The sequence below is a fragment of the Drosophila grimshawi genome, unplaced genomic scaffold (assembly GCF_018153295.1).
Source record: "Drosophila grimshawi isolate 15287-2541.00 unplaced genomic scaffold, ASM1815329v1 contig_311, whole genome shotgun sequence".
Classification (NCBI taxonomy): domain Eukaryota; kingdom Metazoa; phylum Arthropoda; class Insecta; order Diptera; family Drosophilidae; genus Drosophila; species Drosophila grimshawi.
Window position 1 is genome coordinate 18,387,648 of NW_025063098.1, and position 17,217 is coordinate 18,404,864.

At 38.6% G+C, this 17,217-nt stretch overlaps 2 protein-coding genes across 6 annotated transcripts in view; one reads left to right on the forward strand and one right to left on the reverse strand.

Annotated features, from left to right (window-relative positions):
- LOC6571687 (ankyrin repeat and SOCS box protein 13) lies at window positions 1-6,936 on the reverse strand. Its single transcript, XM_043215224.1, has 5 exons — window positions 6,894-6,936; window positions 1,946-2,247; window positions 1,266-1,511; window positions 968-1,172; window positions 1-871 (listed from the first exon to the last, which is right to left on the reverse strand). The coding sequence occupies exons 1-5, from the start codon at window positions 6,934-6,936 to the stop codon at window positions 588-590; spliced, it is 1,080 nt and encodes a 359-aa protein (XP_043071159.1). The 3' UTR covers window positions 1-587.
- Window positions 5,757-17,217, forward strand: part of LOC6567284 (complexin) — a 27,791-nt gene continuing 16,330 nt past the window's right edge. The window contains exons 1-4 of one of the 5 annotated variants that reach the window (XM_032739734.2): window positions 5,757-5,772; window positions 6,484-6,653; window positions 10,442-10,754; window positions 14,165-14,333. In XM_032739734.2, coding sequence (XP_032595625.1) covers window positions 14,279-14,333 — 55 coding nt within the window. In that variant the 5' untranslated portion in view covers window positions 5,757-5,772; window positions 6,484-6,653; window positions 10,442-10,754; window positions 14,165-14,278. Of the gene's footprint in view, window positions 5,773-6,483; window positions 6,654-8,936; window positions 9,023-10,441; window positions 10,755-14,164; window positions 14,334-17,217 lie in introns of those variants that run through there. The other 4 variants (XM_001993780.2, XM_032739735.1, XM_032739736.1 and 1 more) reach the window with 4 other exon arrangements.

Sequence of the window (17,217 nt, forward strand, 5' to 3'; positions counted from 1 at the left end):
TAATTTCGATTTCTTTTTAATAATTTTACTTATCGTTTTACATGGGTACAGATACAATTAAATAAGGACCCCGAAGGACAATTTATTCCATAAGTGAACCAAGTAAGAGTCTTTAGTCTTTTCCCTTGTGTACGGAGTAGATCGGAAGTGTGTTGCACTAGATAGCTGAGTGAGGGTGACTTCAAATAAATTTCTATAAGAAATAACAATTAAAATATTTCTTCTGTGACTGTGACTTAAGAAGATGATCTTCTTTGATCCAATCCCCGACTGGAGTTCCTGCTGCAAAAGTCGACTGGTTCAACTGCCGCAGATAAACATAATCCTAGTTCTTGATGGCATTGATGAGCGATCTCTCGACACCGCGTACAGCACGATATGAGGGAAATGTAAACAGGACAAACACATCAAAATTTGGATTATGTAAGGCTGCCGATTCGATGGCATAGGTTTGCCTTGGCGTCAAATTCATTGCTTGGAAGTCAGCGTCTGGATGGCTACATTTGGTCTCATGGAAGAATATTGTTGTTGTTGTTGATAAGTCTGGTGTATGGAGAAATTCCATCCTATTAGGCGACTCGGTGCATTTAATCCTTTTGGCGGCTGGCTTGTGGTTGTTTTTGTATTTCGTTTGCCAAAGTTTCTACGGTTTTTGTTGTTGTTTCTCCTGCTCCTTTTGCTGCTGCTGCTGCTGCCGCTGCCGCCTTTTCTTGTCGAAACGTGTGCACCTTGTCAAAATAATCCCTGGCCTGCTGTCGTCGATAAAGTTTGGCTAAACCGCTGCAGCTTTTGCCGAGCCCATCCAAAGCCGACAAGTCGGCGCCGTGTGTAACCAGAAGCTTGATAAGCTCCAGACCGGCATCCATGACCACTGCCAATGCAAAAGGAAATGGAAGCTCAGTCAAAATTATATGTTTGTTATGAGTGACAAGCAGCCGGCTTGGGCTGTTTCTTTTTTAAGGTTCACCTGCTCGCATCAGGAGCGTCCACTCGCAGGCATCTCTCGCCTCCACATTGGCGCCCGATTCGAGGGCAAACTTCACCATTTCCAGTTGATTGGCATCCACGGCACAGTGCGCGGGAGTCATCCCATTGCAATCCCTAGCATCCAGTTGGGCCTTCTTGTTCAGCAGGATGCGGGCCGAGGGCAGATGGCCACAATAAAAGGCCAGCTGCAATTTCATCGTGGATGGTTTCAATGTGAGTGCTTGCAATTCAATCCCAATACACGGCCAATCCACCCATTGCACGCGATTTCTACTCACATGTAGTGGTGTTCTTCCATTCTGTGGATTGCCCTGATGGACACTGCAGCCGGCGGAGAGCAGCACATCGATTATGCACATCTCGCCCTGAATAATTGCATTGGCCAATGGTAAATAGCCATTAGGACCGGGATAGTCGACCAGACTGGGACGACGACGCAACATGCGCTTCACCAGAAATTGCTGCGATTTGCGAATGGCGCGATGCAAACAGTTTGTCGACGGCAACGCAGCCTCGGTGCATGCCTGAGGGAATACAAGTTATTAATCTGATTCTAACCTGCCACAAACATTATTGGCATGAAAATTTCAAAAATCAAAATAAATAAAACTTAAATTAAATGTACAAATTTAAATGTATTCGAGTTTTATATTATGACAAATCCACTAATAAATGAACTTTTTGAATTTCATAAATGGAAATGATAATTATTTGTGGGTCTTCCATTTTAGTAATTTCCATAAGAATAAAAACAATATTTCTTTCAAGATCAGCATATCGCCAAAAAATTTAAAAGGTATTAATGAATATTGCATTAGCCGCTTAGAAATTATTTCTACTTTTCATTAAAGTCTAATTTCAAATGTAAAAATTTCGACTCTGACTGATACCGGTTAGAATATTTCCCTCAACATAAACCTTAATTTATATGTTTTCATTATAGAAATCAACGTTTTACAATGATATCCTTTGAGATGGCCAACGTCTCGTAGTGGGTGGCATCCTTATGTTGCTGCAACGCTTTGATGCGCAGTCGATGGCCAAAGTTCTCCTCCAGCTGGCTAATGACTTGGGGACTGCTGCTGCTCCAGAGCACCTGCTGCCAGCCATGACGTCTGTGATACTTTTCAATGCTGTAGACGGTCGCATCATCCAACAGAGTCCAGTCCAAGCAGACGGTATTCACCGTCTGCTTCAAAATGCGCCCCTCAAAATTTGGCCAGGGGGGCAGCTGAGAGTTCGTTGAATCCGATGGAATCGCTGGCGATTGGTTTGCAATTTTATTGTCCAAGTGTTGCTCCTGTTGCTGCTTCTGCTGCTCCTGCTGATTGTTGTTTATATTTTCGGACATGCTGTTAACCGTATATACACATTTGGCCAATTTGCCAGCTTTATTGGTTTTGGCCACATGCCGGCTGAGCCGATTGAGCCGGCTGAGCTTTGATTCCTATTCCCAATCCTATTTCCCCCAGCAACGTTGCTAACAACAACAACGACAACAAAAACAACACTAATATTGCAAATGGCTTTGTCGATGCTCTCCTCTCCTAACGTCTCTCCACTCTTCGCCTATCCTCGGTCTTTTTTGTTAAATCAATAAATTGTTGCAACATTGCTGCCTGCTGCCTGTTGGCTTTTGATTGCCTTGTCGCTGTCCATTGCAGGACGACTCTTTTGTATAGCCAGGCTGTATTTTCTGTAGCCGCAGCAGCAGCAACAGGGAGCAGCAGGGAATAGCAGCAGTGCCAGGATGTACGTAGTTTTTTTTTTCATGTACTCAAACTGAAACTGAAACTTTTCTGTGTATTATATCTATATATATCTCTTTCATCCTACCACCTTCTCTCTCTCTCTCTCTCTCTCTCTCTTTATCTCTCTCTCTCCCGCTTTGTATGTGTGTGTGGCAGCTTACTTACTTAACGACCCTTTGACACACTCTGCAAGTTTGTGGCTCGGCTTGTGTGGAGTGGGAAGTTTTGAGGTCTACACGGAAACAAAAAGGTCATACTAAAATTAATTTTAAATGATATCAAATCAACACTTTCAATGAAATTAAATTGATTTTCTCAACTGAACAACAAGTTACTTGAGACAAGTGCAAAATATATGATAAAAATTTGATTTTCGAGTTTTGAATTCCACTGATGATATTCAATGAGTTTCTTTCTAGTGACTGTTGCATGATTTATTGATTGATAGCACGAAGGGACTTATATATTTAGTCTATAATTCAATTTATGTTCCCAAATCTTCTATTTCTCTGAGTGATACGCATTTATTTCCTATTGTTCTTCTTTCATACATTAAATTGCCAAATAAATCAAATTATTGAATATTGAATAGAAATACTATTAGTAATATAGAAATGTATGTCAATCTTTTAAATATTTGCTGAATGCAGTTTATAGATTAATTCTAAGTTCGCATTGCTATAATAGTTTAATTATCTATATTATACCGAATATATTCGACTTTTCTTGATCAGGATCAATAGCCGAGTCTATCTGGTTCTCAGAGACTATATGAGTTATAGAATTAAAATTTGGAATATAAATTTATTTCAGTTCATCGATAATTAACCTCGTTTCGCGTATATCATTATCAAAGGATGTGCGATAGAAAGAAATGTTACAATTTGAAAGGCAGAGACTTAAAAAGAGATATATGTAATATTGATCAACTTTAAAATTATAAATCTATTGGCGCTTGTACATAAACACATTCGCTGCATTCTTACATGTTTTATTCTCGCCATGTAGGGATACTGGGTTCTTTGGGTGCTCTGTGACGCTTATCTGTCGCGCGCTTTGTGCCAACTCATCGACCACTACAAAATTACAGACTCGAACCGAGATGGAGCTGGGGCAGTTATCGTACTTGTAGCTGCGATGACATGCCAAATACAAAAGCTATCACAGAGAGCCTGACAGGCACACACACCCACACACACACACACGCAGAGAGACGAGCACACGCATGCTAAAAAAATTATCATTTGTCAAAATCACAACATGAAACCATTTTAAATTAAGCCACTCCACCGTGTAGAACACACTCGCACCCTTATAGCACCATTACTTCCAAGCCAACCCCCACTTACACCCCCGACCGCAAGCTCTAGTTTAGCTTGTGCTTTTGCCTGAAAAGCGACATTGTCTGCGGGTGAAGTGAAGTTTAGTTGTCATCTTCGGTGGCGTCGGCTGCTCTTGAATTTACTTTGATTGACGACTGCACTCTCTCTCTCTCTGTCTGTCTCTGTCTCTGATCTGGGATGTGAGCGGACAGTGTGTATTAAATATCATATCATGGCTGTCACAGCTGACAGTGGAGTGAGGGTAAATTAACTTTATCATTCAGCGTGCTCATTGCTATAGCAATCAACGAAATCAATTTGCACCCTAAGTGAGATTGCTCCATTGCTTTCGCCATTGGATTGCTAGCGTGGATTTCAAAGCCAACAATTCTCCACAACAATCCAAAACAATAAAAATGTTTGCAAGCAGAAAATGGGCATATAATAATCGTGATGAAAGCAAATCAAAACCAGTCACGCTGAATGATAAGGCGAATACAATAGTATTTCATGTTTTCAATTTCCACTAAGCACTCTATGGCAGTATACACTCAGAGTCTATGTGCTTAATTAAAGTATCCTGGCTTCCTCTCCACAACTTGATTCCCAATATAAAATGTAGCATACTTTTGGGATTACGATTTTACAGCAGTTTCTGCCAGTCTTAGTATATTTAAAAAATAAAAAAAAACAAGTTAATGTTTGTATTCAAATCTTGAACTGAATTATTATAGCACAAACAGAATTGAAAAAATGAAATGAGTAAACGATTTAGCATTTTTAAATCCAATTAAAATTTCCATTTTATTACTATGGTCTTCATTATAATCCTTACGTTGATTGAGTAAAACAAAAAATGTATATAATTCCTATTTGACTTGATTATGTATAATCCTCATCATTGCAATCGATTTAGGAACTTTGTTGAGAGCATTACAGCATCGGTGATTAAATTGAGTATATTTATGTATTTATATTCCGTTGAGTACCTGGGGGAGAGCATCCTTAGTGTATGCCGCATCAGCATCAGCAGAATCAGCAGAGGAGTCGAAACAAGTCAGCAGCAAGTCCCCAGCAGTCATTAAAGCAACCAACAACCAACAAAGCCGAAAACGGCTGGCACGCGCCAAATGTGGCCAATTTGCTTGACGGCCCCCCATGAGAAGAGGGCGGACAAAGGCAATGCCAAAAACAATCATAACAAAACCAATAGACGCGAAAACGGCCTAAGCAAATTCCAGTAGATCGACAAAGGAGATGCGTGGGGGGGGGGGGGGTGAGGTACAGCAAAGAGGGAAGGATAAGGAAAAGACGAAGAAAAACCCACAAGACAGGTGGCATAAAACGTAATGGGTTTGATTTTAATCTAAATAATGGGCTCTGCGCCGCGTGCTGACGTACATGGCTTAATTAAATAATTTATATAAATTACCTATACGCCTCTTACACGCACACACACATGCACACACCAACACACACCAACACACACACACACACATGAGCTGCTATAAAGTGTGTAGGCACAAAGCGCGCGCGCGCTCTTGCCAAAATTACGCCAGTGTGTGCAAGTGTGTGTGTGTGTGTGTGTGAGGCAGGTGTTGCCACATTGTGTTAAAGTTTTCTTACATTTCTACTTTTTTTCTTTTTTTTGGGCAGACAGTCAGTCTGTTTTATCAGCGCTCTGTGTACGCGCCAAAACTTCCTGTTCATGTGTACGAAATTTACAAGCGGAACATAAGCATAAAAAATATATAAAATCAACAACAACAACAACAAGAGGAAGAGAAAGAGGAAGAGGAAGAGGAAGAGACAGGCACACACATATAGGGGCATATAAAAATTAGCAAGCGCCGGTTCCTGTTTCCGAGCCGCATAAAGCCATTTGTTAATCAGTCAACAACTTCCAGCTGATAGCCTGGCAGTTGACACACACGCGCACGGCTTACACATGTGTATCTCAGATTACAGTCATACAGCTACAGTTTAACATTTATCTTATTGAATAGTCGCACATCGCATCGCTGCACTATCAGCTTTATTTTTTTTTGGGCTAAAACATGCAAAGCTTTCGAGCTTTCTGCTTTGTTGGGGTCAACTGTCAAAACTGACAAACTGAAATTGAGAGCCACTCGACTGGGCTCGCTCTCTCTCTCTCTCTCGTTCTCTCACTCTCGCACTCTCGCTCGCTCCTTTGTTTGGGTCGGCTAGCTAGCTTTGTCGCTCGCCCATTCCACTCACTCCCACCCACCTCGCGCTCGCGCTCGCTCTCTCTCACTCTCTCTCTCTCTGACTTGTGCTCTTTGCATGTTTTCGGTACAAATTGTAGACAGGATAACAGTTTTTGGTTCTTGTTTTGTTGTTGTTGTAGTTGTAGTTTCGCAACACGCTTTTATTTTTCGGTATGTATACATTGTGAATGCCAGTGGCAAGTACGCTGAATTCGTGTGTTGTTGTTGCGCCGCGAGCATTTCCCAGCATAAGTGACCAAAGTTGAAAGTATATATTTGCATATATACATATAAATATCTAAGCGTACATATATATAAAATAAGTTTGTTGTCTGTAGTGCTTACGGTGCCTTCAACGGTTGTAGGTAAGCAGCTAAAGCTAAAGGCCGTATTCCGTATTCCGTATTCCGTAAGCCGTAATCCGTAGCCCGTAGCTCGTAACTCCGTAGCGACCCATCAATAATCAAGTGCACAATTTTTCTCAAACATCTCAAACGTGTCCATGAAATGCGAGGCATTAAAAACAATGTAACAATTCCGTTAGATGCCACACTCTACTCGACTCCCCTCCCTTCCCCAACACACACCGGCCGCCCACTCATTACCCAGCGGAGGCAATTCACTTGTGGCCAAGTACGTGACATTCATCTCAAGCAGAAATAGACCAGGTACTGGGCGAAGGGTGGGGCGAGGCGGTAGAAAAGGGCTGTCGGTGGATGTAATAAGCAATTTGTGGCACAACAACAAAAGCAGCAACAAATAAAAGAAATAAGTAGAAACGCGCAGTAAGAAAATATAATTGATTGGTATATAAAGCAGAGCCAAAGTCTTCAACACAAACACACACACACACACCGACAGCCAAGTACAGTGGTCACTCGCTGCTTAGAACTTTCTCAAATAAGAATTGTTATTTGTAGTTTTGCTTGGTTCTACTTTTATCTGCTAACTTTCGAAATAAGAATTGTTTTTTTTTTTTGTATTTATTTTTCTTGTTAGTGAAATTTATCTAATCTAATTTTTTAATTTTTAATAACTACTATTTGTATATCAATTAATAATAATACTTATGCTTATAGAATCAAAGTGTAAAATTCATACTCTTCAACAATTTCGAAAAATAACTAAAACACGTTTCAAATTCCTATATCAAAAATTGATGCATGTAAAGTCGAGTATTATAATCATTCAAATTAAGTTAGTTGCAGAAGAAAGAATATATTTTATAAATTTGTAACTCTTTCCATATAGTGAGTAAACACTGTACAGCGGAAAGCCAATGATTTGAGCTAGTGGCGAAATGTTAAGAAACTATAATTGATGGAGTGCAAAACAATAAAGTCCGGCATTTGTTGGAATTATATCACACTAATTAGAATTCTTCTTGTTGGCCAAAGCCAAAGAGACAGCTTCGAATTTTAGTTCTCTGCTGATGCTTCTTCTTCTTCAACGTTCGGTGCCCCTGAAGGCAATTGATGCACTTGTCTATGGCTAAATGCTGACCACAGAGGCACACAGAGGCTCAATGTTGAAAGGAGCAGCCAGCTTGCCAGGGGAAGAACTTTGCAATTTCCTACTTTCAAGCTGTGCGCTTCCGTTTGTGCCACAAAAGTTGTGGCTGCCGCTTTGTCTACCACTCTACCACTATGTGTGTGTGTGTGTGTGTGTGAGTTAATGGCAAGTGACAGCCGAACAATGGAAAAAGGCAAAAGCCTCGCATCACATAACTCGTTAACAGATAAATGCCATATGTTTTCGGGTCTTATCAGTGGTGTTTTTTTTTTTTTGTTTTTTTTTTTTGGTTTTTTCTTTTTGGGGCGTACTAGAATCACAACAACAAATCAATAACGCATAATGCGGCCATATGTAGTACTTAGTCACAAAGAAGTGACTCTCATTTTGGGGCGCAGGCGCGCTGCGCCGCTAAGTAGGCAACGCTTTTTCAATTTCAAAGTCAAAAAGTCAAGCAAACGTGCAAAACGACAGAGAGAGAGAGAGAAAGAGAGAGAGAGAGTGTATGTGAAAAGAGAGAGAGAGAGAGAGAGCGAACGCGAACCCGAGAGCGACAGAGAGCCGCATGTATAAAAATTATGTAATAGACAGAATAGTAGACGAACAGCGACAGTCAGCTAAATGTATTATTAGTTAAAAAGCCAAAAGCTATTATGTACACACGCACACACACACACACACACACACACACATATGCTCGCATTTCTACATATACATATATATATATATATACATACATATACTTAAGCATGCATGTGTATTTGTATAGCAGCCAGCGGCTGTTATCTGTGCGCCTTGAGCACTTTTGCCTTCCTCAATGTGCTCTCTTTTTTCTTCTTTTTTTTTTTGCGAAATGTGTGCAGTGTGTTAGAGCGGCACAGCTAGCCGCACATTCACTCAAAACATTGAGCGGGGAAATATTTTTTTTTTGCATGCGGCAGTCGAAAGCTTTGGCAAGCATTGAGCGCTGAGCTGAGCGCTTTCATTGTGTTATTGTTGTAATTTAGGCGCCGTTGTGGCTGCGACGCCGCTGTTGGCGCCTACGCTGGCGCCGCAGCCGCATACAGCTGCTACGGCGGGCGACAGCGGCGGCGCCGCAACGGCCCGACTTTTCCATGTAGGGAACTCGGCAGTGCGACACAGAAGAGTGCGAACATAGCATGAAGTAAGAAGCGCCGAATAAAATACTATATCGAAAGCAAAGTGCACCCGCAAAGCAAAAGTATTAAATAAAATACCAGCACATACGCCTATACATACATGTGTGTGCCTATGTGTGTGTGTGTGTGTGTGTGAGTGCGTATATATATATTATATACATGGGATTCACACTCTAATCAAATAAAATAAAATATGAAAAAAAAACAAAAGGCGCACACAAACACACACACACACACACATAGAGAGAACCACTCACAGACAGTATTTGCAATGCACTGCAAGAAAACTAGAGGCAGCAGTAGCAGAACCACAATCAAAAACAAAACTAATTGAATTATAAACAATTAAATTTGTTGCGAGGGGCAAACGAGTTAAATTCAACGTTGCCCATGGCAAAAGGCGACGGCGGCTTTATGTAATCGGTGGCCCAAAAAGTGTCAAAGTTCTTACAAATCTGATTAAATCAGTTAGCAGCTTGTGTGTGTTACGTAAAAATGTTTTTAGCTGTACGCACGAATGTGTGTCTGCGTGTGTGTATTGCCCACTGCCCCCTCCGCCAATCCCCCCCTCGATCCACAAAAATCGAAATGGGCACTTACGTGCACGCTCACATAAAAGAAACCCTAATAAAGAAATATCGATAAAAACAACAAAACACGAAACACACAACAAACAAAAAAAAAGAAGAAAATATAAAAATAAAAGAAAACACAACACAACACACACACACACACACAGACACACTCGGCAGTCAATAGGTATGTGTGTGTGTGTTTTTGTGCTTGTGACTATGTTTAAATTAGTTGCAATGTCAATAGGTTCTTATGTTATCGACGGGGTCAATGGTTATTGAGCTAACCCAACTAAGCAAACTCATTAAAATCAATTTGTTATCTTTGTCGCTTGCCGTTCTTTATCTATCTTTATACAGTGGTCGTTGGGAAGTGGAAACCACAGTTGATTTTAATTTGCTAATGGGCTTCTAAGCAAACAATGAGTTACGAATGATTGTAATCAATTCTCATTTCACATTTATTGAGTTCTCTTTAAGTTTTGGCAATGTATGGAAGATTGTCATTGCGGATTTATAAAGACCATTCATTTATTTAAAAAATAGGTGACGATTATAGTCTCAGCTTATTTCATTTTCTTAACATATTGTTATAAATTTGTTGAGGCTTACATTGCAAAGTTTTGCATTCAAATTACAAATTGTAATGTTTGTAAATTTTATTAAATGTGAAAATGTAATCAGTCATGATTAACATTGTCATTTATATGTAATGATGTTTGTCGACAATTTTCCAGAAAGTTTCAAAAGTTACTCAAGAAGTGACTTAAGCGCAAAAGTTTTGCATTCGAAAAAATAATGATTTTTATTTCTACTAATTAAACACACTTTTCCAACTCTCTCCCACTGTTATTTTCTGCACTTATATAAGCAATTTAATTGTTTGTTTTGTCTATATTTACATTGCAGAAACTCTATCTATCTGATGCTCGCTCTTCTTAGTGGATTTCTTTAAAAAAACAAAAATAAAAACACAAACAACTTTCAAAACTTTGCTTCTTCTACAACAATAACAGCAACTACAGCAAAAACGAATACAGGCACAGCACGAACAACAACTGTTAGCAGTCACAACAAAAATACACACATACACACACAGAACACACTCACACATACATACAAAATTACACACACACACACACACACAAACAACCAGACAAATATCCGCACTCCAGCATATTCGCAGCTGCAAATCTCAACGGAATATTTACTGAAGAACCAGGTAAGTTTCATGCCCAGCTGGCCAAGCTATGCGCAAGTATGCGAAAGTATCTTAAAGTATCAAAAAGTATCTGCAAGTATGCGACAAGTATGCTCCAAACTCTCGCTAACTCGCAACTCGGCAATTCACGTCAAATGCTTGCATAAACTTTGCGCATTTTCACGCGTGAAGTAGCCAGACAAACGCTGCCACGCCTCCTCCACCAGCCTCTGCATCCACCAATCTTCACCAGAGGGAATGCAGATTCATATAATGAAATGCTTTGATTTTGATTTGCATCGATTTGCAAATAGTGCGTAGCCCACAAAGGTTTCTACTTCACAGTTTGACTTTGTGTGAAAGGATTACGCATCGTATACTTGATATTTACTGTGGTGACCCCACGTTCCCCCACACCAACCCCAACTATGATCCCTAGAGGTGCTACCATAGAAACGACCCCGGCTCGTCAAATGGAGCACTACTCAACATGGCTTATTTGCGTGTTTATTGGCTTTAGCTTTAGCTTTTCACCTTTTTTTTCCATTTTTATTCATTTTTTTGTGTTTGATATCAGAAAAACAACTTCAAACGTAATTGGATAGCCCCAGCGACGGCAAACGGTAAAAGGAATGTGAATTCCTTTTGGTTTTGCTGGCTGTGCCCGTTGTGGGCACACCTTGAGAGGCAATGGCTGAAACAGCAGCTGGCCCATCAAATTCTAAACACGAAACCCATAAATTTGCGTCTTTTATTTACATACATTATAGGGTCCGGCTCGGAAGCACTTTTAGCCAGGTGTATCAAAGAAAACCCTTTCTATGCCAAAGTTTCAACAATGTTGGCAGCATTTTTGTTCAAGGAATTAAAGTGTATTTTCCAAGCACTAAACTTTCAAAGTCTTTTTGTAGAGAGTCCTCGACTTGCAAATTTCCTTTTGACTGCATAGTGTTTTTTTTTTTAAATAAATGTTCCTTTAAACTTTGCCATACAAAAGTTGTTTTTAAATATTTAGTTTAGCAACTTTTTATTACAAAAGAGGCGGCGTAGTTTCTTACATAACTTTTCTCTTTTTTTTTTCTAAATCGATTGTTAATATGTTTTTCAGAATATATGAAAAACATTTCACAAATATACATACACCATTATATAGTTTGATAACTTGTTGTGACAAAAGATGCGTAGTTTATTATATAACTTTTCTGTTCATCTGAATCGATTTTAATAAGTCGTTAGAATATGGAGAAAACAGTACAAAAATACACGAATTTTATATGTAATGACTTTTTATTAAAAAGGAGGTGGGTTAGTTTCTTTGATAACTTTCCATTCAACAATTAACTGTGATTATTAGAAAATGGATACAATATTCAAATATATACACACTCCAAACTACAAGATTGTATCTTTTACAATGTATCTTTTTGAATTCATACAGAAATATAAGATGCGATTATAGAAAATAGTTTGTTGAATAGTTTGTTTATCTATCAGACGATCCTACTGCAATTAGAAAATTATAGTAAAAAAAGGCACAGAAAAATATGTATATAGCCAACTTAAGATGGAATGTTTAAAATTGGTGTGAAATTGGTTATTAACTTGTATGACAACAAATTTACAAATATTTTGTGCCATTGGCTTTATGACTTACAGATAAATTCAGGCTTTTTTGATACTGATAACGAATAAACATATTAAATGAAAAAATAATGAAATTATAACCTTAATAATCCTTCAATATCTAATTGAAGTCTTGTTCAGTCAGTTATCTACCTCTTTGGCAAACCTTTCAAGCACAGGGTATGTTTAAAGTGAATTTCGTAAACGAAAAATGTGTTATTCTCTTCGGTTTGAGTATGGGAGTTTGAGGGGTGAAAGTTTAGGGGGAGTTCGCCCAATAAACAATTCTGCTGACGCGTGGCCGCAGGGCATATGAAAAGCTGAAAATTCTTTGCAGCGCCAGCTTAATTCATTAGCCTGGCCCAAGCACAAACACAGGAAACGCTGGACGGAGAGAGAGAGAGAGAGAGGGATATCGTCCTGACTGCTGACTGCTGTACGTCCTGTTCGTCCTGTACATCCTGCCAGATCTGTCAGTCTGTCAGTCCGTCTATCTGTATATCCGACTGTCTATCTGCCTGGCAGGCGTATACTTTTTATGTCAAACTAATTTGGCTGCTCGTTTAGCTGGTGTTGTTTTAATTTGTTGCAGCTTTTTGCCCAGTTCCTGTGCCCCGTGCCTAGCCCAGTGTCTCTGCGCCACGCCCCTCTGTGCCTGTGCCTGTGCCACGCCCCGGCTTAAGTTCGTTAGCCCAATTTGGGCAAATATTAATACATGGTTATAAAGCCGCTGGTACTAGATGATGAAAATGTAAATGGGAATGGAAATAAGCCCAAGGACTGCGTCCCGCTGAGCACTGCTCGCTAAATTCACTAAATTGAAAATTTTCTACTTCTTTATTTTTATTTTTCATTCGTTCGCTTTGCCCACATTCATTAGGACATTATTGTGCCTGCGCCTTAGATAATATTAGATTATGTGTAGTACAGCAGCTGCGTGGTAATTTCAGAAATGTTTCCCCACACAGAACGCACACACTTCTTTATATGTACGTACACTCTGAGAAAAGCTGAGCATTCTATTTTTAAATTTGATTACTTTAAGTCATATCGATTCTGAATTAGTTTAAATATTGCAACAAAATTCTTACCTTATCAATACTGTTAAAGCAAGAACTTGATTACTTTAAATATAAAATATATATATAAAACTAAATTATTTTGAGTGATGCATAAAAGTTCTTCTCTTATCAATTCTGTCAAAGCAAAAGCTTGATTACCTCAATCCAAATCAATTCTGTTATCTTTTCGAAATAAAACTAATTTCGTTTGAGTGACACAAAAAGCTCTAAAGCGTTTTACACTTGCTTTAAGTACGCAAATTCTGTTAATGGGTATTTTGCACTTAAGTCAATTATCTTTGTTCGTATTTATAAAGTAAACCATAACAAACTAGTCAAGAACGCATTTTACTACTAATTTAATCAATCCCAGTTGAACTCCCATTTTGCTCAGAGTTTTTTTTTCGAGTGCAAAGACAGTTAGAGTACATTGCGAACTGTAAACTGCGACCTGTCAAGAACTTCGCTGCTTCCTTGGGCAGTCGCCGAGGCGGCCAAGCAGCAGCGGCATTTAAGCTAATCGGCTTAAAGTATCAGACCCCGACACAGGTGACAGGCCATCTTGGTCAACAGGCGTTCACTATGCGTATTGCTAAGAAACGACTGGTGGAAGGGAAGGGGACAGGATGGGGGTCCTCTTCTCCTGGGCATTGTCCTGTTTGAGCACAATTTAATTTGCTGTCTTTTTTGTTTTCTCTTTGCTATATTTATACATATATTTTTATATGTGGCTTTTCTTCATTGCAGAGAGTTGGGAGAGCCACCGCAAGTGCATTTTGCTAGCCAGTGTTGCCACACCCACACACACACACAGAAAGCCAGTGCCGAAAAAACAGAAAGGGGAAAAAATAGTAAAACAAAATGGCGGCGTTCATAGCGAAACAGATGGTTGGAAACCAATTAAGTGCCGTTAAAGGTAAGTAAAAGTCACTCAAGATACATTTACCCTTGCAAAGTATCTTATGATTATGCTCATGCATATATGTATATAAATACATATATATATGTATATATATATACTAGATATACCCATAAGTAGATATACGGTATTTTTGGTATAAGCGATCGATAAACATACATAATTCATTTTCAAGCTGCTGCACAGCCAACCAAGAAAACTGCCACACATGAAAGTGGCTAACGCTTTTAGCCACGATTTCCATCACCATCTCCAGCTCCATCCAACAACCATAAACCAGCATCCCACCTCTCTGCTTCTAGTAGTTGCTGTTGTTGTTGTTATTGTTTAATCGCAGGCTGTGCAATCGCTTGGAAAATCATTGAATGCTTTCAAAAAAACGTGGCTACGTACGCTGGAATATTTTATTTAAAACGCTTATCAACTGGCAGCATGCGACATGCCACACAACGAGTCCTCCTCTACATAGCCTACGACATTATGTATCTATGTATGTATCTAGGCGTCTGTATATAAGTGTATCCATGTATATAGGCAGCACTCAGTCAATTTGCAAGCGCTGAACACCAGAAACGACCTCTCCCTTTTTGGTTAGATTCACTGAAATTGAAGCTGGCGCTGAAGTCTTTCTTATCAAGCGCTAAAATTCTGCACGAATGCGTCGGGAAGTGGTTCTCAACAAATTGATACAGTTAATTGCGTAGATTGATGCTAAATTTACAGCACTCGGCATTGAGTTGAACCACTTACCAGAAAGAGAATCAACGGCCAGCTCAATCATTAGGCAAAAAGCCCAACCCACTCACCCACCTGCCACCTGCCACAGTCACTTGCCACTTGCCACAGTGCTTGTCACTGCTGTCGACTACGGCTCGGCTTGGGCACGGGTTTGGCATTGGGCCTTAGGCCGTCAAAATCTGTGGCATTGATAGACTGACCGAAAACATGAAAATGCCATTAGCATTTGGACCATAAAAATCGAGAAACCACATCGAAATACCATATATATTTATATGCCACTTATAATGCACACACATAGCATCCACACACATCTACCTATGTCAATTACCTCGAATACAAAACTGCAGATACTTCATATCCACAACAGCCAATCAAAGTTTGACATAAAAATGCGACAAAAAAGTAGAAAAAAATGCGATAGAAATAAAAATAAAAAGCAAATGGTAAAGTCGTAAAAAGTACTATATAAAAAATATCGAACTATGTAAAACACATTCGAAACATTGTTTAGGAATTTAATTTTACATTTGCACAACTGTGACACGATTTCAACTCAGTTAAACACGAGTTGTGGAAGGGTGGCAAGAAAACACATTTCTTGCATCTTATGTGTGCGTCTTGGGAGAACATATGGGCGGTTGGGGGTGGTGGGGAACATATGGTATTGGGGTTGGGGTTGGGTAAGTTAGCTAATGCGTTTCCATTGTCGTGAGCTGTGAGCTCACAATCGTTGAATTTATTTGAGCTGCTGTCGTGTTAGCCTTTATTACTATTGCCTGTCTTATGCGGGAATAAGTTATATGGATTTGCCGCACTTGTCGGGGGTCTAGTAATAAATGTTCCAAACGTGCAGACAGTCGGCACAGAGTAAAAGCCATAAATTATCATTTCGACTTTGCCAATTATCCTTATATATTTATTGTTGAACTATTCCAAACTTGATAACGGGCAAAACTTAACCGAAATTTAATATTTACAAAGCCATAAATTATAATTTGGCAAATAATGTTTAACTTCGACATATTGTTTAAATTAAACGCTTATACATCTTATTCGAAACTTGAAAGCTAATTTGGACATTTATAAAGCAATAAATTATAATTTCAACCTGTCAAATATCCTTAATTATTTACAGTTGAATTTTGACAATCAGATCTTAAATTAAGCTAAAACTTTCTTTAGGAGGACATTATAATTTCGATTTGCAAGTTGAAAAATATTTCAAATATTCAATATATTTAGTCTGAAAGTAGAAAAATATTATTACATCTTCTTCCAACTTGTTCTTAACTTTTATAAATTGGTATTTTGTTCCATTTATAATTATAAAGCAGTAACATATAATATTGAGCTGGAAGTATCTATATCAACTTGAACAATTAGCTTCTAATTTTAAGCTTAAGCTATTCCATATTTCAATATTCAAAGCAAACAAAATATAAATGTTTATATTATTAAGGGGAAACTATCATAACTAATATTAAACTTTGTACTTGTTTCTTCTTTTTCAGGTAAGCGTTTTGTTTGTGAAACTAAGCTGAATTTCCATTAAGTGCGTAAGTTGCATTTACATCTCAAACGAATTTCACGCAATGAGCTAACAATTTTTGAAAATAAGTTTACTTATCGACCTGCATACATGCAAATATATGTATGATATATACAACTTATATAACGAACATTATTATATATCTGGCACAAATTCCGTTTAGTTATCATTTTAGCGCTTGTGTTTCAGTTTTGAATGGAGATACCGAAATTATGTTGATTGGCCAAAAAAGAAAAAGCATGTCTAATGAAAGAATTTGAAAATAATTAGAAAATTTTACAAGATTGCATAAAATAGACTCGTTCAAAATTGAAATTGAATATTCAAATTCAACAAAACCAAAACCAAATATTATTTAATTTACTCGTAAGCCTAGCGTTGCACTAACAAAACACTTGTTTTTTTTTAAACAACTTCTAATACACACTCACATACACACACACACACACACACACTTATACATGCACAATACACACACATGCATACACAAAAGATCGTTTAGTTATGGCTCGAAGCAGATCCATGCGACCCACTCGAATTCCCATTAGCTAGTATCCCATCCATATTCCATTTAATAACTACGTATTCTTA